At 40.4% G+C, this 27,019-nt stretch overlaps 1 protein-coding gene across 1 annotated transcript in view; it reads right to left on the bottom strand.

The window, feature by feature from the left end:
• Window positions 1-1,174: 1,174 nt before the first annotated feature.
• Window positions 1,175-27,019, bottom strand: part of KDM5A (lysine demethylase 5A) — a 66,973-nt gene continuing 41,128 nt past the window's right edge. The window contains exons 21-28 of the mRNA XM_061124680.1: window positions 24,551-24,730; window positions 23,183-23,344; window positions 21,006-21,557; window positions 20,491-20,634; window positions 14,836-14,995; window positions 13,757-13,977; window positions 11,881-12,291; window positions 1,175-5,498 (exon numbers count right to left, since the gene is read on the bottom strand). Of these exons, the coding sequence (XP_060980663.1) occupies window positions 5,292-5,498; window positions 11,881-12,291; window positions 13,757-13,977; window positions 14,836-14,995; window positions 20,491-20,634; window positions 21,006-21,557; window positions 23,183-23,344; window positions 24,551-24,730 (2,037 nt within the window). The 3' untranslated portion in view covers window positions 1,175-5,291. The remainder of the gene's footprint in view (window positions 5,499-11,880; window positions 12,292-13,756; window positions 13,978-14,835; window positions 14,996-20,490; window positions 20,635-21,005; window positions 21,558-23,182; window positions 23,345-24,550; window positions 24,731-27,019) is intronic.

Raw genomic sequence — 27,019 nt, 5'->3', positions numbered from 1 at the left:
GGGCAGGAGGGGGAAGAGTGTTTTTTAAACTACAGAAGATCCTGAGTTCATCCCTATGTTCCTGGCAACTCACCAGAGTTCCTTACTACAAGCTGGAACCACCAAAACATCTTTACGGCTTCCTGTGGTGCCTTTTTTATTAACCCCCTTTGCATTAATAAGATCATACATCCTGGCTCCAGGGATGATGTGAGAGAAAATTCTCATCTAGTAAAGAATTTTCATGGGACTTTATTGTATGGAAATATGAAATCTTTCTCCCTACTAAAAGCTCAGAGTAAAAACATACTTTAAAAAGCAAATAGGCAAGAAGAGTCAAATCCCCAAATCACTTAAAGTCACAGAATGCAGTCCTTGCATGGGTTCTCTTGTGCCCCTGGGTCCCCGTATCACATGAGACTTCCCAGTGAAAGATTAAGTATCCCATGAAGAGGTTCTGGGTCTTCAGCACACTTGTATCAACCACAATGCCAAGGCCCCACGAAAAACGTGGTCTGAACTGGGAGGACTCCACACCTCTTTTTAAATGTCAGACTTACAAAGATTCATATGTCTGTTGTCTTTCTTGGCAAAATTCTTTTCCAAGTTGAGATAACTAGACTTGCCTTCTTGCCACTAATTCTACTCCCCAACACATATATACAGTCACACACTTCAAGTCCAATTTCACTGCAAGCAGAACCTTTTTCATCAATGATTGGCCCCTTGAACCTATGTGACCTGGTAACTTTGGCAAAGTGAAAACAAGCACTATTCTCTGAAGTAAGTTTGCAGTTTGAACTAGTTTTAAGTACGAGGAGGCCAAAGGGAAAAGGGCCTATTTCTTCATTTTCCCTGCTATGACTGGCTGGCTGCAAAGGGGTACCTGGCTCAAGAATCAGCAGTGGGGAAATGTCTGCTGGTCATCACTGGAAACAAAGTTGAAATCTGCAGGAATCACTTCTACTTCACACTTTCTGAAGACAACTATTCTCAGCAATGTAACAGGCTAATCACACCACTGGTGAAGTTATTTGAGACCAGTTCTTTATTTTAGAGACAGCAAATGCACATTAGAAACTGTTCTGCAGCAGGTTAAAAGTGGCTCTCAGGTCATCAATACGATAACCAAAATCTAGCTTGGCTTGGTTACCCTTGAGAGTTGCCACCAACGTGAATGACAGAGCAGGGGGCCTGAGTTCACACACAAAGCTTTATTTTTTTAGATGTAATGCAAATAACCGTATCTAATATTTTTTTCCAGAAAACAAAAATAAATGCAAAACATGCTCAGAAAACAAGAAATCAAGTTGTACTTTTCATAAGGCACCACCAAAAACCCTGGTAAATTAGAGTCCATATTATATTTAAGTGTCTCACTAACAGGTAAATAAATATGTAAGGGGATAGTCAATAGGTCTTGAGGTTTACAAAAGACATTCCTGTTTGGACATCTTGGAGTATTGCAAGAGTAAGACTGAGCAGGGTGTGGCTGTGAACACCTGTCACATCCTTTTCCAGTGCACGTCGTTCGGTCGTTGCATAGTGGTGACTGGATACGGTCCAGGCTGAGAGAAGACGCCAACCCCAGATACACTAATATCCACTTCCCTTCTCCTGTGGTAAATGCTAACTGCCACGGCACACCCATATCCAAAGTAAAAATAAGCTTTGATTATTTTGGGGGAAAAAAAAAAAAAGTGGGGGATTTCAAAAGGCAAAAAGCAAACCAAATGCCTGTTTTTAAAAATTTATACTACTGCAAAAGCAACTTTTTACACACATATGAAGCTAGTTCATATGTAAACCTTTACTGAACCCTGCTACTTGTGGGACTTCACCTTTGTTTTTCCACAATTTTCAAGTTCCACTTCAATTTTCCACCTTCTCCTTCGAGTGGCTCATCCATCCTTTGAAAGAAGGGCTTTCGCAGTTTTCCCTCACCCTGCCACGTAAAAGCACTGGCTGGTTCTCACATAAACGTACTACAGAATCCAGGTATCGACCAGTAGGGAGTTTCTCCTACAGCTACGGAACTGCATCAGAATTTAAAAATTAAGAAAAACAAACATTATTTCTCAGACACATGTTGAAGATAAAGGTAAAGAAAAGCACAGGTGAAATTGTTCCTGGCTCATGGGTCAGCCCTCACTGGCGTTTTGATCATTAAAGTACGTCATGGGCAACCACAGGTTTCACGTTTGACATTTCAATTATCCAAAGCAGGACATGCAGCCACTGTCACTCCACGAAGCCCACGTCTGAGTCAGAGAGAGCTGGGGACTGGCTGCCTGGCAAGGTCCTGGCCCAGTGCCTCCATGTGGCTCTGCTGTGGTCACTGCAGGCAGTGAGGCCAACACCAGCCAGAGGGACCACGGGAGAGGTGTGGACCTACTCTTGGCCTACCGATTTTCATCTTCCCTTCTATAACCTTCGCCAAAATGCTTTATAGTGAACATAGTGAGAAATGCCTTTGAAAGAATTATTACAACAAGAAAGTTAAAGTATCAGTGGGGAAGAATTGGGACTTGGAGGAGACAGGAAGGGTGAAGAAACATTTTAAATCAAATTTTAATTTGACAAGCTACACCACTGCAGAATGGGTTTAAGCTGTAAGTATGTAACTTCCTCTAAGTGAAATTTTATACTAGAGTATCAGCATTTCTTTAAACAGATGAATCTTAGTCCACTAATTGCAAAATTACACATTTTATGTATTTTTCTTCTTCTTTAAACTAATTTCACTCATCTGTTCTCATCCTCAGTCTAAATGGTCAAAAGTGAGAGTAAATCCCTGTGACTTTCAATACAGAAAATCCCACAGTATCAATTAAAGGATATATTTAGGCTTCAAAATGTCTGAAGATGAACAGGAAGCTATTCATGGTTGGGAGATAGACTTGCAACTTTCTCAGGTCAAACATGCAGGCAAATGCCCTATTGTGGACGTAAATCATTTCCTAAACAGCCCTCTCTCCCCATCTACCACTCACCAAGAAGCAGAGCCCCTGAGCCATCTTTCTTAGCATCCTCATGTCCCTCTGCTGACAACTGAAGGGAAAAGAAGGTATTTTAAAGTGTGTTCCAGGCAGCCATCACTGAAGACTGCAATTAATTTTTTACCCACAAGTGTCTGAAGGCTTTTACAGAGAAGACCAAAAGGAAAAAAAAAAAAAATTGTGCTTTCTTTTATAATATAACCGGATGAAATTCTTAACTAAGTAATAATACCTTTATGTACATTAGCAAAATGAAAACTTATGAAAATAGTTACCTTGCAATTTCCACTGAAAATCATACATACACTTGAGATGAAACATTAAGACCCATGCACATCAACACTGATGAACTTCTTAACACTCAAGATTTTATGATACCAGGGGAAGAGGGACAAAAAGACTGGTAATATGAACTACAGAGAAACCATGTCCAGAAACTGGATTTTACAGGAAAGGGTTTTTTTTTAGGAAGAGGTCTTTTGAGTTAAATCTCATACCCACTCAAACTGTGACTCGACAGTACATTTCGCTTCTAGTTACTAGAAGACATTTCTTTAAAAAGGGAGGACAAGAGTTTTAGCTGTTCTCTGGGCCCATCTTTCTCCTCCCTTCTTTAAAAGGAAAACTGATGAATTTATAAGCCAAACCACACATTTTCAACTCAAAATAAAGGGACACAGGATACTGAAGACGAAACACCGTTTTTAGCTTGTTTGGTGGGTCTTTTTTGTCCTTAAAAAAAGAAAAAGAGTCCCCTTCTAATAAGAGCTTACCTAACACCTCCACGAGGACAGAACACAACAGGAAGGAGGACGACACAGCACCGTCATTTCAAACTTTCACAAACAGAACAGAACAGAACCAAACAGAACCACCATTGCAGATACAGCACGATCAGGATTCCCCACAGACAGGGACGAGTCCCAACACACAAAGGAAACAGAATTATCTATTTGGACAAAAACAAGATGGACGATCTGGTTAGGTGAGGCTGGAGATCGAAGTGCTAACTCCTTGTACTACAAGGAAGGAGTGGGACTCCTTTATAAAAAGCAAGAAGAGAAAGCAAGCCCCCAAATGGATTTCTGATGCTGAGACTCCGTCACAAGCTGCTGGTAACGGTAAATATATATATATTTATATATTCATATATGTATATTAAAAAAGGAAAAATAATCTATTTATAGAACAGTCAGTAGTCAGAGACATTTAGAAAAAAGTAAAAACAAGTCCTTTTTTCTTTTTTTAAAAATGGGTTTACTAAAACAACTTCGTCACCAGAGGTACTCTATGCCCAACTCCTTGGAGGAAGCCATGGGGCTGCGGGGCAGCGCCCGTGGCCGGCCTCAGTCAGCAACTGCCAGTCCTGGAACCAGACAGAGGGGCAGGGCTGCAAGGCAAAAAGCTGTTTTGCTGGTTTTGCTGGTGGCCATGCCTGAAGCCTGGTGGCACCTGGTTCACTTGTCAAGGTTTCCCCGAAAAGCATGCATCGCTGGCTCAGTGAAACATTCTGACTCATTGTCTCTGCTACTGAAGAAGCCTGGATCCACATACCTGCTCTTTTCTAAATGCAGACCCAAGGCAACAAGACTTCTCAAAGCCAAAAAAAGGCTGCCTGCCTTAAAATAAAACCTCTCTTCTTCCCAGAATCCAATCTAGTCAGATTTCTGAACTGGATGCTACTCTCCTCCTTAGGAAGATGGGGTGATCTGCCCCTCACTTGGGGTTTTCCTCTTGGTACACACAAGCACACGGAGCGGAGGTCTACAGGCCGGGCTCCCCTCCCACGGCCTCTAATAGGACTACGTTCGTCCTGGTCCTCTCCGAGCTGGACCTGCCAGGCGTCAAATGCAGGTCAGAATGGAAGGAAGCTGGTCCTCTGACTCCTCCCACTGCCCTAACTAAGGAGATCCAAGCAGTCAGCACCTCCCAACAGTGCTGGCCGCGAACCTCTAACTAGTATCGACTGGCCCTAAAACACACCCTTGCAAGCCCCATGAGCACACCAACGCAACGATGCCAACCTGCCACCCTAGAGCTCCAGTGTCTGGCCTTAATGTGACAAAGGACCTCAGAGGAGACATGAACTGAAACCCCAGCTGCTGGACCAAGGCAGACACCCTCGGCACAGGAGTGCAGACAGAGAACGCCGGTCCCATGTCCATGCGCAGAGGAAGTCGGCTGAGAGGACTTTCCCAGAAGGCCGTTCATCTTTGGAAGCAACATTCCCAGTGGACCTAAACCACTTTACTCGATGACTACGGTCTCAGTGTGGTCCGTTTTCCCCTGTGTCCCAAACCAACCCAGCGTCTGCTAACTGGTCTCTTTAAGGTCCTCCACTGGTAGCTTGTAGCTCATTATGAAGGAAGGGGGCGGTGCTGGCCCTGGGCTGTCTGGCCCCTGCTTCTTTGCACAGTTTGTACAGATGTAATCTTCACTTTCCGCCATTTCTGGAGAGACCCCCACACAAACTTGGTGAAACCACTCATCGCAGCCACCATCACACTGCACCCAGTCCACCTGTTGGAGACAAGATTGGGGATGTTTAGGTTACACATGCAGGAAGCCTGGGATACAAGCAAACCAAAGAGCTGCCTTGGCTTAAATGATAGCAAATAACGGGGATGCCCAGATAGACAATGACTTCTTATGGAGTTATTTTTTAAAGAAAGAAGCTGGGAAGTTAATCCCCCCGAATTATTTTTTTTCCGTAATGTGTCCAAAAATGAGGCCTCTTAGATACTCCATCACCTCATAAATACCTGGAGCTCCTTGCAAGGCAGAAACATGTTTGAGAAAATTTGACAAAAAAAGGAACTTCTAATAGAGCAGCCAAGTAGTTTTAGCTAATATTAACAACGTCTAGGCTCTAAGACAATGCAATTATCAATCAGGAAAGGCAGAGTACAACAATGTGAAGGCAATCCTGTGTATTAGCTTTATTTCAAAGAGATAAGCCAAAGTACTAAGAGCATTAAATACCTTTTTAGAAAAGCAGTCACATAGGCCACTTTTAAAACTAATATTTTTTATTCTTCTCTTCTTCCGTTACAAATACAACTCCCTATAAAAAGTTAGCAAATATCAGAGGTCAAATCTTACAAATTAACCAATTAAAACAGTCAAAGACACAGGTCAATAGATCACTCTGGGGTTTAAAATTAACGTCTGGGTAACTGACAGGTCAGTGGCAGAGGCCTGGCAAGCTGTGACCCTTCAGAGAGGATGGTGACTACAGGAGGCCAGAAAGGGACTATGGTTTGGTGGCGCTAAGCCTGGGGTAGACACTTAATGGTGAGGAGATCCTGGCTTTGCTATTTGGCAGGTGATTGGGGTGGTTTTTATGGCTATGCCATGGCAGATTAGAACCTTTAAGATAAAAGGGCTTCTTTCTCTTCTCTACGCAAGATAAAAGCGGGCCATCTCACTAACAATGTCCGAAGTCATGCACAACAATGAACTTTTCTAGAAACCAGAACAAAGTGAGGAGAATGAAGGGATCCACAAAGTACTTCACAGCACAGCTTGTGAGAAAGGACAGAAGGAAGGAGGAGTGGGCTAGGAAATGAGTTTCAGGGAAAGTGGGCAGTTCTCAAAATCAGTGTCCACAGACTATAAAACTCATCAAGTATGACAGTCATGTTAGTAGTTTCTGGGTTTTTAATAAAGGGTGGGAGAAATCATTTGTCAAAATAACTTTTGCTTTAGTTGTTCTTAGAGTTCGAGCTCTCAAGGGGCCAATACTGTGTGGCATGAAGATTATTGAATTCACTCCCAAGTCCAGAGTTCTGATGTATGAGCTGAGGCAAGTCATTCAATCTCCCTAAGGCTCCATGTCTCCCTTTGAAAAACGGAGACCAAATCTTGCTCACAGAATTATTTACAGCAAAGGGGTCCTCAACTTCCAGGATGTAATGTCTAATGACTGGAGGTGGAGCTGCTGTAATAACAACAGAAATAAAGTGTACAATAAATGTAATGTGCTTGAATCATCCTGAAACCGTCCACTGACTCCAGGCCGTGGAAAAACTGCCTTCCACGAAATCGGTGCCTGGTGTCAAAAAGGCTGGGGACCACTAATTTAGAGGATCAAATGAAGTAACGTTTGGCAAGGCACCTGGTCCCCAGGCTGGGACACTGGAGGCATTTCTAAAATCATAGTCTCCCAGCTCCACTCATCCTTCTTCACATGAAACATTCTGCAGATAAATGCCTGCAGCATGACTCATGCTGGAATCACCTGCTGTGTGTAGCTGAGGCCTAGCCCAAACCTACAGACTCAGAAGCACCTTGGGGTTCAAACCAGAAGTCTGTACTGTGATCAGCTCCCGGGTCATTCTCATATATTCTAAACTTGACCATCACACTCACTGTGCGATACTGCTTTCTGCAAGTTCAGAGTGACTTGTTTCCTCAAATGAATCTTGTTTTTGTTCTGTAATTGTTCGTGTGATATTTAGCTTCTGAAGTCTTAATTGGTCAAAGTGTTCCTATTGTGCAAACTGCACTGGAGGTATAGAAAATGGAGATAATAACTCCGGTGCAACAGATTAAAAAATAAAAGATAGCACAAGGAGGTGAAGATTTATAAAGCGCTAACCTGACAGTGGGTGAACACAGAGTCAGTGTCCGGCTGTGTGACGCTGGTCAAGGGAGCTGGGAGAATGAGCTGTGGTCCTCTGGGCTGCTCAGACTGGAGGTGCCGTCCCAGGTTATAAACACCTGAATCGACAGGGAACTAACTATTCTAACCAGTACAGTCCCCACAAGGTAAAAAAGACAATTTGTCATGATTTGCTGCCAAGAAAAGTTTCTTTTAAAATCAAATGCTGCACCCCACTCACTGGTTTCTGGTTTCCCAAAATCAAATCTACTGCTCTATTTCAAATAAGGAAGATAGCATTTCCCCTTTTGAGATTTTGGCTAGAGGTCCATTCCTAAGCCCAGCTGCCCCACCATCCCAAAAGGCATAGTAACTTTTCCTGAGACTAGATCCCAGCCTATAGGTCAGACAACAATTTGGCCTAATAATGAGCAGGGAAAAAATGGCCCTCTCTATGAATATCTTTTGATCATGTTCATCGACTAACAATCAAAATTATACTTTTGTCTGGAACGCTAACTGAATCCACAGAGGATTCTGACAGACTGTGGCAGCCTGAACACTAGAGAACAAAGAACCTGGTTAACTGCATAGTAAGTCCTAACAGTCATTTCCCCTTTCATTATTTCTAGGAAACGTACTTCTCAAATCAAAAAAAGCAGTTCCTGAAAAACTTCACAGCTATGAGATGTTCAAATATTAACCGATAAAGAGATTATCAGTTAAATGTGTGTTTAAAAGAGAAATATATTAAACAGAGAAAATTATGTTGGTTTGGCATTTCTTGATTTGCTAAATGGTTTCATATTTATGCTTAAGAAAAAATAAAATGTTTGGCATGTTGTATTTTCTTCAATTCTTAGTGTGTATTATTACACTGGGGAAAAAGAAAACGGATGATTTAGTGATACTCTTAATTACCCAACTGAACTCTATATTTTTGGCATTCAATCTCTTTTGCACCAAACTTTCTTGCTAAAGCCAGACATGAAAATTAAAACAATTTACCAAGTACAACATATGCTTAGAATCACCATATATGTTTTTTGGTGCTCTCATCAATAAGTAACCAACCTCTTCAGTCTGCCTGAGATTAACCGGTTTCCAAAGACACAGGAACTTCGGTGCTGAAAGTGACAGCTGGTCACCTTATAATATCACCATAGTTTGTGTGTGTGAGACTAGCTCATTTAGGTAATCCAACCTTTGTTTATGCTAAAAGGAGATAAGAATGATAAAGGAACTGATAATGCAAATACTTTTGCCTATATGATTCTCCACAAAAATCTTTTAAAATCAAAGTGGGTAATAAACAGTTTAAAGTGAGAGATAGAAGTTTATAATCTCTATTTACTGTATTGGACACCTTAGGGAGGTGGTAATGGTATGAAAAAAGCCCCAGAAAGAAGGTAAAAAAAGCTAAAGGGGGAAAAAGTCCATTTTCATAGTAAGATTAAATATTTATTTTAATGCAGAAAAATATTCCTTATATACTGGCTTGAAAGAACTTGCTCCTTCAAGTTAACTTGTTTAACTCTTGGTACCGGTAAGACTGAATGAAAGTGGCAGGGTTCAGGGAGAAAAAGAATCTGAACCCGAAAACTAATCTTTTGATAACAGTTCATTATTTTTTTTAAAAAATTAATTTCAACTTAAAGTCAATTTGATAATGATGGAAGAGATAGTTTGGGCTTTTAAAACCTTTTACATCATTCTGATAATATTTTTCTTTTTTCTTTCTAAAACATCTTTGAAATAGAGGGTGGATACATTTAAGTAATCCTTCAAAGTTTTCTCAATCTGCACATTTTAGGTGAAAGTAATAGTAATTACTTGTTAGAAAAAATGTACATTTACCTAAATATGAATGAATCCTAGAAGTTGTGTGTGTTTTTTTGCTACATAGTATTTAAAGAACAGACTTCTTTTAAAAACATTCTTTTCTTGGCATTCTTTTGTAGTGAAGATGTCATGCATTAATTTGTTTTCCTTAAAGAAACACTATACTTCAAATTGAGGAAGTTGTAAGATTATTTACAAAGTTTTTAAAGAAATACACACGTAGTAAAATTGTGTCAGAGATAAACTTGGAGCACCACAAAAATTGCAAAACAGCAGTGATGAGCAAAATGTTTATAACGGAAATAATTCCCATTTGAAATTAAACACATTTAAGAAATATATAAGTTTCTTTTATGTAGCTAATGACAGGGTGAGGCACACTTGCTCACCTGTGTGTTCAACAATCTTTTCTACTAATCTTCACAAAGTTCTGTAGTAATCTGTATAAATCTTTGTACATTTTAAACAGTAGACATTTTCTCTAAATATGTGGCTAAATTTCCTTTTGCTCCATCAAAATGGGGATGATAACTTTCCAGATTTTTTTTTTGGCCCCGCCATCCAGCTTGCAGGATCTTAGTTCTCCAACCAGGGATGGAACCTCGGCCCCCTGCAGTGGAAATGTGGAGTCCTAACCACTGGACCACCAGGAAATCCCTTTTCTAGATTTTTAAAAAGTATCTACAATGCTAGGGAGCAAATCTTAGGGCTTATATATTGATCACATTATTTTAAATAAGTAAAGCAGGATGTGTTAATGTATCAATTTTATAGCAGAAGAGCGAAAACTGTCTGTAGTGTTATACGCTACAGAAAGAGAACAGAGACAGTAGATCAACTGAACTGTGTTTTAAATGCTAAGCAGAGAGAAGGGAGAGGGTATTAAGTGAAAGGAGGGGAATAAAAAAAGAGGAAGGTTATGACGGATATAAACACTGTAGAAAAGATGATAGGTAAGCTAAAAAAGAAACACATCTTGCTGCCAATCCTACAACTGCCATAAAATTAGTTAAAGGAGAAAGAAAGGGGAGAAGGTTCTGCCAACACTAAGCTACTAATGTTTCAGGACCCAAAGAGAAATAAGGTAACCTTTCATAGCCTTTTTAATAAACAAATTCAGATGAGAATAAATTTAAATGAAAGATAAAAATACATACATAATGTATCTACTAAGATGCTTTAAAAATGTTTACAATATAGAAAAATGCTTATGAAATAAATAAAGCAAGATACGAAAGTGGACAGTATGACATGGTATGAGACAAACCATACAGAAAAAGAACTGGAAGGAAGCATGCTAAAACATTCCCAGTTGTTGTTCTCGGAGAGCTGGACTACAGGGTATGTATTTTACTATATACTCATTTTCCAAAAGTGAGAAAACCTTTAATAATTTAAACACGTCATGTAGTTCTGGACTGTTATTGTACTTGCATCTCAATTACTACAGGGGTGGGGATATTAGCAGAGCACCTGGTCTGGGAGCCAGGTTTCTCCTTGTGGTTTTGCCACTAACTAGCTCTATGACTTCGGTCACGTCATTTATCCTCACTCAGCCCTGGTTACATCATTTGTAAAATGAAGAGGCTGGAGAAGGTGACCTCTTCAAGCTCTAACAGTCTTTAACCGAGGAGGGAATAGTGATGCAATTGTTTTTATTGTTTATATATTCAAACTGAGGGGTTATTAAAATTCTAAAAACCAAGTGGCGTAAGGAGATAAAGTTAAAACCATGAACTTACTAATAATCTTGATGGGAACATCAAAATAGATGCCTCCAGACACTTAACGAACTAGGATTTTTCATAAAGTCCATCCATTTTTCTCAGAAGTCTATAACATCAATATTGCCTTAAGAAAGATCATGTACTTAACTAATATTTAAAGTCTAGGGCTGACATTAAAAAAAAAAGATAGTACCTTTAAAGATCTTCATTATTTTCTGCAAGAGATTTTTAAAAATCATGTTCTATTTAGGAGCATATACATAGGCCTGAGTGTGGCTAAGACACAGACCAAAGGGAAGATTTAACCCAAGTTTTACATCTTCACAACAAATCTCCAAGCAATTTACTCCTCAGGTCTTAGAACTCTGGCCCAGGACCTTTCAGGGCACCGTGGCTGACTGACAAGGTGCTTAGTCCTCCGAGGCACTCTACAGGGAGGGCACACAACTGCTCTGAGCCCTGCTGTGGCCTCACGTGGGGTGCACTGCTTCTGGGTACCACACAGCTTCACTCTGCTCATTTGGGAGGTTCGCTCTGTACACGAATTCTAAAACACATTTCTTCTATTAAAACTTCCTAACTGAAAAAAGTTCTACAAACTCTATTAAACATGTGATGGTGCAAGGCCAAATCCTGGGATCAAAACAGACCATCACTACGTCACAGCCTCATGTGCCTGACTGCTGCTCCGTGTCCCCGCACACACTCGCTGGGACACAGAGAGACTCACCTTGTCCTTGCAGGGCCTCTGGCAGTTCTGTGCAGCGCACACGGCGTTCTCATCGTCCGACTCCTCTGCTCCAGACCAGTCGTACTTGGAGGGAATGTCCAGCACCTTCTTCTCTCTCTTCTTCTCGGTGCTCTCTTTCACAAGTTCAACTTTGGCTGCGGCGGCCTTCTCCTTCTTTTTCTTCCTCTCTTCTTCTTTCGCTAGCTTCTTGGCCAGTTTGTTCAGCTCCTTTGATTTTTCTGCACTTAATTTTAACTTCTTCTTTTTAGGTTTATCCATTTTCTTTAGTTCCTTGGACTTCTGCTTTCCTTCACCAAAAAGCTGCTCTACTTTTTCTAGCTTCCGTTTTCGTTTCTTCTCAGAAGAATCCTTTCCTTTTATTTTTAATGGTTTCTCTTCCATGCTGTCATCCTTCAAAAATATAAAAAGAGAAACCATTAAAAAGCAAGACATTCAAGAACAGTTTTATTCTCTTATATGAGGTATCATGGATATACAATTTCATAATGACAGGAAAAATATGAATTACCAAGGCTGTGGGGGGAGGGAAATGGGATTTATTATTTAACAGGTACTGTGTTTCTGTTTGGAGTAATTTAAAAGTTCTGGAAATGGACAGGGGTAACAGTTGTATAATATTATAAATGTGATTAAAACAACTGAATTGTGTATTTTAAAATAGTTAAAATAAAAAAATTTTATATTGCATACATTATACAATAAATATTCTGATATTTTAAGAAGACAAACACAATATTCAAAGAAGATAACAGTAGAAAATAATGGCAAGCACCGAATAAAATATCTGACTTATTTTTAGCTTATCAAAGGGGGGGAAAGGCCAAAAAATTGTCAGCATATATTATACAGTCTGCAGCATCTGTCTGTAACTGAGACGAAAACATAGAAAACTCAACATACTAAATGTATGCTAAGTTATGCAGTAACTCTTTTGGTCTTTATTTACCAGGATTAAAGTTCTGAACAAGGGGTGAGGTAGAAAACTAAATACTGAAAATCATAAGCTTGATAATTACTTAAGAAATAACACTTCCTAAGATTCTGCAGGTAGAGAATGAGATGATTAGACAGCATCACTGACTCAATGGACATGAATCTAACAAACTCCAGGAGACAATGGAGGACAGAGGACTGTGGTGTGCTGCAATCTATGAGGTCGCAAACAGTCGTACAACTTAGCGACAGAGCATAAGAATCTGCAGAATCATAAAGAACACTGGGTCACAAGTGTCTTAAACCCATCACACCTTGAATAAGACATTTAACTTTTCAAAACTTTGTGTTTCCTTATATATAAAATCAGATAAGACAGTGGGTGTGAAGAAAAAGCTCTGCCAACTGGAAGACACCATCTAAATCAGGCACCTTCGATATGACTTCTTCCAAACCAAAGACAAACTACAGTGTGCCAGCATGACACTATACCTTCCATTTCACAGAAACAGTCAGGGAAAAGAAAGATGAAAAGAACAGAAATCAAATGCCAGAGTTAGAGCCTGGGTCCCTCTGCTTTTACTGCAAGTGTGACTTCAGACAAGTTTCTGCATCTCTGACCCTTACCTTCTTCGTGGGTAGAAAGAGCTGAACACTTGTCGTGTCTGTCCCTTTCCCCTCCCGCTCAGGATTATAGTGTCACAGATTAAAAAAAAATGGGTCAATTGTATAAAAATATATAAACTATGTAAAACCTCAATAAAGAAAACCATAAAGCAGAAATACTTCGGCTTGGTGAGAGAGCAGGGCAACTAGAGCACCATCCACCGGTCCTCCCCTTGTGGTGACCTGTGGAACCTCCACGGAACTGGGACATTCTAAGTGGTTTTAAACCACTGTGTAATAAGCTTCCAATCCATACCTCCATGATGTGCAGGAATCTATCTTCAGAGGGTGGGTGTGTGGCCTGCAAAATCCGCCATATGTGCTGAGTCTCGTCCAGGGACACCTCCAGGAGATCTCCCACCATCATCAGCTCCTCCAGCTGAGCTTTAGCTCCTGGCGACAACTCTAGCACTGGAGGCTCCAAGCTCCGGGGCACCAAAGGGCTCTTCCGAGGCTGTTTCCGTGGGGTGCTAGAACCTTTCCCCCCAAACAGAAGACAGAACAAAACATGCAAACTACTGAAAAAAGTAATGCTTTAAAAGTAAATATTCAGAGGAATGGTCCCTCCTCCTCTAACACTTAGTTTAGATGTTTGGATTCACTGCATCAGTATGAAAGCGAAATTTTTAAAAAACACAGAGCAAAAAAGGCCTAGAATTCCAATGACACTCTAAAAAACTGGTTTAGAGTGAAAACACAGGTTCCATATTGTTTTTCTTGAGACTAGAGGGGAAAGGGAATGCTCTCTCCATTGTAGAAGATACCAAAAGATTAGACATATAACTGCCACGCATAAATAACCCATTACCTGCCTAATTAACAGTAATAATATGCTTGCTGTTCCATAAAATCCTGAATTTTACTATGAAGACAGAGATATTCTCCATTTTTCAGAGGTCTGACCTAAAGCAGTCTGACTGATTTTCATGGGGACAAAGACTAGATAGTGAACACAATAGAAAAATTATTTACCAAGGGATGAAGAACTAATAAAGCTTTTCAAAACCAGAATGAGTATTCTTCAAAAGCAGCAAGTTCCTCAACAACTAATTATAAACAAATAGAGAATAAATAACGACTGATCAGGGGTTTGACAAAAGTGGGATCAGAAGGGGCTGGATGGACTCTAAAGGGCTTCCAATTAGGAGTGAACGATTCTATAGAAATTTCCAGGTTATGACCTAATGACAGAAAAATGCTACCAGAGACTAGATTTTCCAAAGTTGCATTTTTCAAGTTCTACTGCATTTCATGGTCAGGATTCATGCTTGAGGAGAGACTGCCAGTGTGGTGTCAGACTTCTTTTCCCCACACTGCTCCCCGGGGTGGCAATACCTTGAGGGCAGCTCTTAGAAGCGGACGAGTATGCGTGCTCTGCGCAGAAAGAGGGTGCTGTCCACATGTGCGTGACCACCTCCTCAGACTTGATGGGGATCTCTTCATCACAGAAGAGGTTGGGCTCCAGGCTGCTGGAGGACTTCACGCTGGCTGTGTCCTGAAGAAGCAGCCAAGGGGGTGCTGAGAATTAGGAACACTTAACTCGTCCCATGACAATAATATAAGCACAGGCTTTCAATTCAACAGTTGGGGGGGGGGGGGTGGGGGAACCTTAAATATCTGGTATTAAATAGCAAAGAAAATGTCCACTGGGGAAAAAAACACTGATCACCACAGTGTCAAGCCAAAAGTAAAGCTCGAGAGCAATCCACAGAGATAATAAATCTACAAGAAAGCTATGATTTAAAGAATAACCTTTCTATAGTCTATAGTCTACAACACATAAAGACTCCTGTAGCCATGAGTTAAGAAACTCTGACCATTTAAGAAAAAATAAAATGGATTTAGGAGGGGAATAAATGTTCGGATGTGGTACCTTAAGGACACGGCTCATCCAATCCTCTCTTAAGGTTTTCAAATCCAGATGCTTACCAGTTGCTGCTTTTACTTACTAGCTAGCTGCCCTTACTTAGAAAGTCTGACTGACAGTGTTTAAGTTATAAATCCTGACAACTCCAAGCAGGTCTCAGATGACTCTCCGCTGAAGTTAGGCTCTATAACCCACATGTACAGCTTTAACGGTCATAGTGCAATTAGGAATATAGAAATCTCAGGTATTTTAACTAGGAGAATTTAATTAACTGAACTGGCTAAATTATACACTGAAGGCTTGAAAAAGCAAAGAGAAACATCAAAGTAACACCAAAGTAACTACAAGAAAGAGTTGCCATCTCTAGGGCCTGAGGTAACAAAGAAAAGAAGGGGGGTTATTAGAACCAGAAAGCTGGAGGCCTGCAGAGCTGGGACCCAGACCTGTGAGGAGCAGGCACTGGCCTGTGTTCTGCTATCTCTAATAGAACACAATGTGGCTGGCTTCTGGGGTGCAAAAAAAAAAACAACTAGAACTGGAACCAGCTGCCACTGCCAGGGGAAAAGACAACAAAAAACAAAACTCCAAAAATCAAACAAAAACAGAAAACAGTAAACAAAACAACAACAAAAAAACTGTAGTTCAATGATGGCAGGAATGGAGAATAAAACAGTAAGGATCAAGTCCCTTCTCACTAGGGCCTTTTAATGTTCTCTAATGCCCTCTGCTGGCAGAGAGAGGCTGCAGGCAAAGGATAAACATGCAGAGCATGGGTTGGCAAACAGCCTGTGGGCCAAACCCAGCTGATGCCTGGTTCTTGTATGGAGTGTGAGCTAAGAACATTTTTAAATTTTTAAAGAGCTGTAAAAATAAACCAACAAGAATACATAACAGAGGCCACATATGGCTTGCAAAGCCTAAAAATAATCTACTCTACATCCCTATATAAAATCACTACACATATCGTATGTTAATATATACATGAGGTACTTTACAGGGAAAGTTTACCAAGCGCTGGGGTAAAGTCCCAGCCCCAGTACCACCAAGAAGAGTACACGGGGGAACTTAGAAGACCAGAGACAACAGCTAAGGACTAATGCAACAGCTGACTGTAGGGTGCACGAGAGGAAGACGTACTGTCATCAGAGACTATGCTTAATTAAACAGGATACTTAAAAGGTTTCACAAAGAGACTCTGGAAGACAGTTACACTCACTGAGAATTTAGGAACAGCAGTTCACATAGGTCTTCTTTCCTGTTCTAGAGAATCTGAGTCCTAAAAAGCCACAGGCTAGAGAGTACTTTAGTACTCGCCTACTGCTGTCCCCAGGTACTTCACCTCACTGACTGGAACGGTCTTTTCTGACCTTGACTCCACTCATTTCATTGAAACTGAAGCAGGAAATTTTCTATTAAGCTTCTGAACTAGAAATGAAACTGATCAGAAAATTAATAATTGAAAGTAAAGATAGGTAAAAATAAATTTTAAAAAATTACTCCCCTGGGATGACATATGAAATATAATACATAAAAGATCAATTTAAATCCAACCATGTCAACAATTATGTTAACTATAAAAGAAATAAACACCCCCAATTAAAAGACAGATTGTAATACTGCCTAAAAACCCAGATTTAACCATATATTTTACAAATACATATATATGCAGACCGACATGCCAGAAGAATCCTACCACATGTGCTGTCTACAAAAGACACCTTTCAAATATAAAGACACAGATAGGCTGATGGTAAAACAACTGATAAACAGCAAGCTAAAGCAAATTATACGCAGAGTACATCATGAGAAATGCTGGGCTGGAAGAAGCACAAGCTGAAATCAAGATTGCCCGGAGAAATATCAACAACCTCAGATATGCAGATGAAACCACCCTTATGGCAGAAAGTGAAGATGAACTAAAAAGCCTCTTGATGAAAGTGAGAGAGTGAAAAAGTTGGCTTAAAGCTTAACATTCAGAAAACTAAGATCATGGCATCCGGTCCCATCACTTCATGGGAAATAGATGGGAAGACAGTGAAAACAGTGTCAGACTTTATTTTTCTGGGCTCCAAAATCACTGCAGATGGTGACTGCAGCCATGAAATTAAAAGACGCTTACTCCTTGGAAGGAAAGTTATGACCAACCTAGATAGTATATTAAAAGCAGAGACATTACTTTGACAACAGACGTCCGTCTGGTCAAGGCTATGGTTTTTCCAGTGGTCATGTATGGATGTGAGAGTTGCACTGTGAAGAAAGCTGAGAGCCGAAAAACTGATGCTTTTGAACTGCAGTGTTGAAGAAGACTCTTGAGAGTCCCTTGGACTGCAAGGAGATCCAACTAGTCCATCCTAAAGGAGATCAGTACTGGGTGTTCATTGGAAGGACTGATGCTGAAGCTGAAACTCCAGTACTTTGGCCACCTCATGCGAAGAGTTGACTCATTGGAAAAGACCCTGATGCTGGGAGGGATTGGGGGCAGAAGGAGAAGGGGACGCCAGAGGATGAGATGGTTGGATGGGATCACCAACTCGATGGACATGGGTTTGAGTAGACTCTGGGAGTTGATGATGGACAGGGAGGCCTGGCGTGCTGCGATTCATGGGGTCGCAAAGAGTCGGACACGACTGAGCGACTGAACTGAAAGCAAGTTACTCTTCCTAAGGGGAGAATTACCAGTCAGTTCCACTAATGGTAAATACACAGGAAGGAGGAATGGCTTCTCAGTGAGCAACATGTCTTCTAACAGATCTGTCACTCCACCGTATCTGGTATCAGCAGGACTAAAGTCTGAGACAAAATCTACTCTATTTTCACCAAAGCTGAAGCCACCCAAGTATTAACAAGGGTAGAAAAGAAGAAAAATCAAAGAATCCAAGTGCTTAACTTGCCATTCTGTAAATTAAGCAATTCCTGGGATAAAAAACGAACTTCCTAGGAGATAACAGCTACTTCTATTTTATACCCTCCTTTCTGATGTATGATTCTACACATGTATGCATTTGGAAAATATAAACTGTACTATGGATGAACAGTCTAGTAAAGGTAAACAATATGCTTTAAAAGGAAATAATCATATGAACATCTGAAAAAAATGATATCCCAGACACAATCATACAAATCTGTAACAGACTCTCAGACTTTGTTTCATTAAATATATTATCTTCCTGACTAATGAGTTCTTGGAATTGCTGCTCAGATTATTTTCGTGGTGATCACATGCAAAATGAAGTAATCAAGCAATACAATGCACAAACCATCTGCTTTGAACATTTAAATGCTATGATAACTAAGATCAAATGACTGATTTTCATTTTCTAATTACCTACTCTTCTTCCTAAACCAGCAGGGACTCTTCATCTAGCAAAGGTATTAAATTTAAACTATTTTAAGGATAAATTCAGTCACAATCAGGGAAGATCATACAAAGTGAAAAATCACCAAGTCAACTGCAAATAAGTTGGCAAGTTAAGATTTTCATTACACAGTAAGTGCTTTCTCTATAGGAAAATACTCAAGAGCACTTGAAATTTTTTTAGTGCAAAATTTTGGAGCACTGAAATTTTTTTTAGTACAAAGATACCAATGTCAAGGTAAATCTGACCTTGAATTACCACAAGTCTTACTACCATTCTTCTACTCTCCTAAAGTTGTCAATACACTGCTACCATTATAAAATCTTATATAATCTTATTTTCTACCCTGCCAACACCCCCTTCTAAGAGACTGTAAGTTAAGAGCCCATATACACTTTGCAAGCAAAAGACTACTCCATACAACCGTATCAAAACACTGTTCTGATCCCTAGCCCTGAAATCATGTAATACTTGCGATGTTTTATTTTCATAGGTTACTGATCTGCTTCCAAGCAAAGTCCATCATGTTGGACAATTCCAGAGTACTGGCTGATACCTAACATGCTAGAAAGACAACAACCCTGGTACTGAAGGTCTCTAAGCCAAAACTGCAAACAGGCAATTTTAGTATTAGCTAACTAACCTATATGTGCTATGGGAAGCATCCCCTTCCAGCTGCTCCTGGTCATTCTACCAGCTTCATACATACAGTCATTAACTTCACATAGCCACTAACTTCAAGGATAACAATGTGTTTCGAACCTCATTTTAAATGCTAATTCAAATTTCAACTTTTCTCAAGTCTTTAATTCATATAATTTTTTAAAAACTCCCTCATTAAAACATCCCCTGGATCCATTTTTATCTTGAGAAAAATATTTTTCAGGAGGTAATTTACAGGCATCTATGATGGATGGTTTACCTTTATATCCTGGCAGTTCTAATGCCGACAGTATTTGTCCTCTAACAGTGAGCTTACCTACCCGATGCATGCTGAAAAGGCAAAGGAAAAGAATGCACCCTAATTTTTTCACACACCAGACTATGAATTCCCTGGCTATAGGCATAGATGCTCAACATTATCTCCACAGAGAAGAAGACAAAACACATCAACGGATTCACTGTGAGCTGGCAGGGTCTTTGTCCAGATCACGATGTTATCACCCGACAAAAGATGAACGTCTTGGGCCTGACACAAAACAACATTAAATGGCTAAGAGGACCCAACACAGAACCTTGCCAAAACCTCCCCTTCATCCCAGTGTGCTGTCACTATCAAAACAATCATACTGAGGGCAAATCCTTTGTTATGTTACTGTAACTCCACAAATTCAAGTCATGGGCCCAAGTATAACGCATCCCTGAATATGACATTCTATCCAGCACCAACCAGATGAGAGATCAGAGAAAAAGACCCAAAGCACAGCTAGAACAGGATTCTTAAAACCTAACTATACAGACTTAAACAATCCAAAGGAAAGAACACCAAAATCAGCCATGAAACCTTTCAATATTAAACATACAATTTTTCCAGCCCGTCTCAGAAACATATATACAGGCATTTTAAAAACATGCCACCCTTTATTAAAAAATGTAGCTTCACCAAACTGTGTTTTTTGAAGCACTGAAAAAAATGCCATCACCATAAACTCAGGATAGATATGACGACTAGCTTTCTCTTCCACTTTCAGGCCTTAAACATCAGTGTTCAACAGCTTTTTAAACAAACCCAGTGATCAAACCCCCCCAGCCCATCCCTGCCATTACCTTCATATCATAGCCATAGGTCTCCCGAATGTCTTCATCAGAATCTGTCTCTTCATCGTCATAGTCCGCTGTTTGTCGAGGGGAAGAAGACACACTGCTCGCCACCCGGTTGAAAGCAGACTGCTGGAAACTAGGCAAGTGTCCCTAAACAACGAGCAACCCGGAGATGAAGAGAGGCACTAAATACACACGAGTGTTAATGCATGCCTAAGTCCATCAAATTGTAATGAACTTGCAAAGTGGCTAACAGAGTTTAACAGTACAGATCAGTATTTGATTATAACGCCAAGGTCCACCTGAGTGCTATTTCCAGGTAATATTTCACTAAAATGACCTAGTACAAACCCAAAGAAAATTCTATGGGAGTCTATGGAAAAGAAGAACTCATGCATAATCTAGTTGCTGGCAACTTACTGTTCTTTTCCTAATACTGGTAAGAAACTTGATTTACTGCTTACACACTGACAGATATTACCCCATGAAACAGGGAAAAAAAGAAAAAATTCTCAACTTGCCTGCAAGTCTGGGTTGGCTGCGGCTTTCTGGAGTTCTGCACTGATGATCTTCTCAGTTTTCTCCCGAGCTGCCTGCTCCACCATCCGCTGGCTCAACACGGACAGCTTGGCCAGGGCAGAGGACAGCTCGTCCGTTGCCAGGGCTTGCCGGGCCCTGTCCTGCCAGCTCATGGCACGTTCCGTCAAACACTGAAGGGCCTCTCCCTCAGGCAGCCGCACCGGCAACTTCTGAAGGGACACCAGGAGGGACAGAATCGTCTCCAGCCGCGGCCTTCGAGACCGCATGCAGAGAGGACAAAGGAATTTTACTTCCTTAGCCTGCCAGCTGGACCCCTTCTTCTGGGAACTTGACTTAGGAAGAGGAACACAGCTGTTGTGAAACCAGTCTTTGCAGAGCTCACACTGGAGCATAAACCCACTTGCTGTCTTGCGGCAAATGCAAAACTTGACATCCTCTATGCGGTCCACCATGCTCATCTTGGCGAGGTTGGCTGCCCTGAGGGAATGCATGGCTTCCAGCTCCTTCTGCTCCCGCTCTTTGAAAACTGCCACCTGCGTACAATAAACATTTAACTGAAGGGAGTTGCTGCTAAATGCTCCCAAAATACCAAATCTTCAAGGGTAGGGAACATCTCCACATTGCAGATTCATGTTGACAAAGCACTATCTTTTTTTTTGGCCACACCTTGTAGTATGTGGGATTTTAGTTCCCCAACAAGGGATTGAACCCACAGCACCTCCATTGGAAGCACAGAATCTTAACCACTGGACCACTAGGGAAAACCGAAGCACTGTCCTTAAAAAAAAAAAGCCATCATTTCCTAAAATTTGGGGCAGCCTGACAGTTTCTATGCAAATACTCCTCATCTGTGAAATAAGCAAATTGCTGTCATATATGACAATGTCCAGCAGTCGAGTAGTTAATTCTTTCATAAGGGGCAGAAGAAAAACAGCATGCCTTGTGATCAAGCCACCTTGGTATCAGGCCTGGCTCTTGTACTTAACAAGACTCCTGATCCAGGATACAGGTTTTCTGAATCTCAGTTTTCCAAAAAATGAGACTACTAGTAACTTCAATTTGTTGTTTTAAGGATTAAATAAGATAACATGTGACAGTGCCTAACTTGACACCTGGCACAAGATAAACATTTCATCAGTACTGACTCCCTACCTCCCTACCTCCTTGTAATTCCTTCTCTGGAGGAAGTTCAATACAAATCAATTTTATTTCTTTCTTGGAATTTCCAGTTTATGGAGAAGAGTAGCAAAGGCTGATGACTAATTATAGTAAGGTTTACGTAACTCATTTCAAAAAAATATATAAAAACAAAACTTAATTATCATGAATATAGTCAGGGCATTTTCTTTTTAAACTCTGGTAGCTTTGAAACAATTCTGAGGCAATTTCCAGTGCTATTTGTCTGACAAGACTGACTCACCAGGCAGGCTAACAAGAAATTATTTCCATCAGCCTCAAAACAGGATCATTTGTGGGCAGGAACGGCCATATGAAGTCACTTAGTGAATGCGAATATTACATATTGCCCAAGCTCATTTTTATTTTCTACTTCCTCAGGCTCCTTGTAATCATAACATATCCCTCCTACTCTACAATAAAACCCACAATTTTAATTATCTACAAACACTTTTTTGCATACTCACTATATTACTGAATGCTACCGAGAGAGGCAGAGACTGCAAACAGCAGCTGCAGTCAGTCAGCTGGTACCGTTCCTTTGAAGAGCACAACAGCATTAAGCACCATTAAACACTCTAAAATCCTAGCCTGGTAATCCCATTACTAAGAGTCAAGTGTAGGAAAACAATCTGAAAAAAGGAAAAGGCTAAGTCCACTTTCCGATTATCTGTAATACTGAACACCGAGTAACAACAAAAATGATCAGTATCAGAAATGTGTTTAGTAAATTATGGACAGTCTGATGGACTACTGGACAACTATTAAAACAACAATAAAGAGAGATATGGTAAGGGCAATTTTAGGGACAGAGAACAGTTTTTATACACTTTTGACTAAATATTAAAAAGGTGTGAAATATGTACAACCATGAAGTCAAAGATAAACTATACAAAAATAAAAAGTCAGGAACATAAAAATGATTGCTTCACAGAATGCTGCATTCACCAAGCAAATTCAAGATGCACTCTATAACTCTTACCACTGTGGCTGTATCCCTGGTTTCCTCCAGTCCCTCCTCCAGATCACTCAGAGGCTCAAGGTCCAGATCCTTTTCTTTTTCCTTTTCTATCAGTTCTTTTACTTTTTTCCTTCTATTTTTTCCACTCCCATAAATACCAATGTCAGTCCGGGGACTAAGCACCTACAAAAATAAAACCAAACATTCAGCTCTGGTTTTAAAAAATCTCAAAACTGAAAATAAAAGTAACCATTTATTGACCACTCACATGTCCCAGACATATTTTTTACAAACTTCACATGCATTATCGAACTCAAACCTCCCAACAAGCCTCTGAAGTAGGTGGTATTATCTCCACAAACAAGAGGAACAGGTTCAGAAAGGCAACAAGTTGCCCACAGATACAGGGTTAACACCAGGAATTGGTATTCAAACATGAAACGATCTTATTCCAAAGTCTATGCTCTTAACTATGTTCAAACTGTTGAACATGAAAAGGGTAATGAGCATTTAAATTTGTGCTTCTCATTATTTACAACCACCAAGACACGGAAGCAACCTAAGTGTCCACTGACAAGAGGAATGGATACAGATGTGTTGCATATATACAATGGAATACTACTCAGCTGCAAAAAAAAAAAAATGAAATAATGCCATTTGCAGCAATATAGATGGACCAAGAGATGATTATACTAAGTGAAGTCAGAACAACAAATATCATATGACACCACTTCCATGTGGAATCTAAAAAAAGAAATACTTATGAACTTATTTATAAAACAGAAACAGCTTCACAGACATAGAAAACAAACATGGTTACCAAAGGGAAAAGGTGGGGAGAGGGATAAATTAGAAGTTTGTAAAAAATAAATAAATAAATAAAATATAAAAAAGAAGTTTGTGGTTAACAGACACACAATACCTATATAAAAAATAGATAAACAAGGCCCTACTATATAGCACAGGGAACTATATTCAATACTTTGTAATAACCTATAATGGAAAAGAATCTGAAAAAGAAAACGTATAACTGAACCACTTTGCTGTACATGAGAAACTAATACAACACTGTAAATCAACTGTACTTCAAGGTAAAAAAAAAAAATTTGTTTTTAAAATTTGTGCTTCTGAGAATAAGATGATCTTTCGGTAATAGAGACCACGATAACAACAGAGATAAGATGCAGGCTGACACAGTGTAAGGTGAACTGGAAGTAAGTCTGTTCAAGGTTCCAGATTACTAGCCAATATCTGATACTACCCAGTAGGAATGAACTTGTATAACCACGACCAGATAAACTGACAACAACCCTCACCTTAAGTAATGAATCACCTACTTCTGGGGAGGGCACTGAAAGGGCACATACATAAAAATAAACCACTCCTCACCTGTAGCAGTGTGTGGCTGGAATTCTTCTTGAGAAAGGTCCTCCCTGTCCGTTCTCTCCAGGCCCGAGCTGCTGCCACTTGAGACTCCACCTGGGGCAGTGCATCAAGACGCACGGGGATAGGACGGCCTTTAGCAGATAAGCTCTCCAGCTGCTCCAAGTAAGCATAATTGCTGCCACTCTGGGAAACAGAAGTACAGCCTTACATAATTTGTGATCTCTCATGGGGTCTGGCAATACACTGTTGGTGGATCTTATAAAGAGTTTAGTGCTAACTTTTTCCATTAACGATTAGTCTTTAAACCTAATTGTATCTCTTAACAGTCTTCCAATGTCCTTTAAAAAATGTTTGTATAAATTCATGTCAAAGGTTTTTAAAAATGAATTAACAAGGGACCCAATAAGACGTAAACACTAGTTCAAAGGACAATCTAAAAACAAATGTATAAATGCAATTACGAATGAGGAAAAGTGAAATTGAAGTTGCTCAGTTGTGTACAACTCTTTGTGACCCCATGGACTGTAGGCTACCAGGCTCCCCCGTCCATGAGATTTTCCAGGCAAGAGTACTGGAATGGGTTGCCATTTCCTTCTCCAGGGGATCTTCCTGACCCAGGGATCGAACCCAGGTCTCCCACATTGTAGGCAGACACTTTATTGTCTGAATCACCAAGGAAGTTAGGAATGAGAAAAGGAATTTGCTAATTGATGAAAACAGGCATTTGATATCATCCAGGTCAGTGGAATCACCTTTTCTACAGTGTGGAGAATCATTTGTTTCTTACAAATTTAACTGCTTTCCTACAGACTAATTCATTCATATTACTATCATTTTTAAATAATTGACAGTTGTAAAATAGCATGGTCAAAGAAAGTCTAAGGCACAGCTCCAGTTCAGTCGCTCACTCCTGTCTGACTCTTTGCGACCCCATGAACCACAGCACCCCAGGCCTCCCTGTCCATCACCAACTCCCGGAGTTCACCCAAACCCATGTCCATTGAGTCGGTGATGCCATCCAACAAACTTACCCTCTGTCATCCCTTTATCCTCCTGCCCTCAATCGTTCCCAGCATCAGGGTCTTTTCAAATTAGTCAGCTCTTCTCATCAGGTGGCCAAAGTATTGGAGTTTCAGCTTCAACAATCAGTCCTTCCAATGAACATCCAGGACTGATCTCCTTTAGGATGGATTGGTTGGATCTCCTTGCAGTCCAAGGGACTCTTAAGAGTCTTCTCCAACACCACAGTTCAAAAGCATCAATTCTTCGGTGTTCATCTTTCTTTACAGTCCAACTCTCACATCCATACATGACTACTGGAAAAACCATAGCCTTGACTAGATGGACCTTTGTTGGCAAAGTAACGTCTCTGCTTTTTAATACGCTGTCCAGGTTGGTCATAGCTTTCCTTCCAAGGAGCAAGCGTCTTTTAATTTCATGGCGGCAGTCACCATCTGCAGTGATTTTGGAGTCCCCAAAAATAAAGTGAGCCACTGTTCCCACTGTTTCCCCATCTATTTGCCATGAAGTGATGGGACCGGATGCCATGATCTTAGTTTTCTGAATGTTGAGCTTTAAGTCAACTTTGTCACTCTCCTCTTTCACCTTCATCAAGGGGCTTTTGAGTTCTTCTTCACTTTCTGCCATAAGGGTGGTGTCATCTGCACATCTGAGGTTATTGATATTTCTCCCGGCAATCTTGATTCCAGCTTGTGCTTCCTCCAGCCCAGCATTTCTCATGATGTACTCTGCATATAAGTTAAATGAGCAGGGTGACAATAAACAGCCTTGACATACTCCTTTTCCTATTTGGAACCAGTCTGTTGTTCCATGTTGTTCTAACTGTTGCTTCCTGACCTGCACAGGTTTCTCAAGAGGCAGGTCAGGTGGTCTGGTATTCCCATCTCTTGAAGAATTTTCCACAGTTTATTGTGATCCACACAGTCAAAGGCTTTGGCACAGTCAATGAAGCAGAAATAGATGCTTTTCTGGAACTCTCTTGCTTTTTCAATGATCCAGCGGATGTTGGCAATTTGATCTCTTGTTCCTCTGCCTTTTCTAAAATCAGCTTGAACATCTGGAAGTTCATGGTTCACGTATTGCTGAAGCCTGGCTTGGAGAATTTTGAGCATTACTTTACTAGTGTGTGAGATGAGTGCAACTGTGTGGTAGTTTGAGCATTCTTTGGCACTGCCTTTCTTAGGAACTGGAATGAAAATTGACCTTTTCCAGTCCTGTGGCCACTGCTGAGTTTTCCAAATTTGCTGGCATACTGAGTGCAGCACTTTCACAGCATCATCTTCCAGGATTTGAAATAGCTCAACTGGAATTCCATCACCTCCACTAGCTTGATTCATAGTAATGCTTCTTAAGGCCCACTTAACTTTGCATTCCAGGATGTCTGGCTCTAGGTGAGTGATCACAATATCATGATTATCTGGGTCGTGAAGATCTTTTTTGTACAGTTCTTCT

Source organism: Dama dama, chromosome 22, assembly GCF_033118175.1.
Source record: "Dama dama isolate Ldn47 chromosome 22, ASM3311817v1, whole genome shotgun sequence".
NCBI lineage: Eukaryota > Metazoa > Chordata > Mammalia > Artiodactyla > Cervidae > Dama > Dama dama.
Note: the sequence above shows the minus strand (reverse complement) of the source record. Positions and strands in the feature narration are given on the sequence as shown.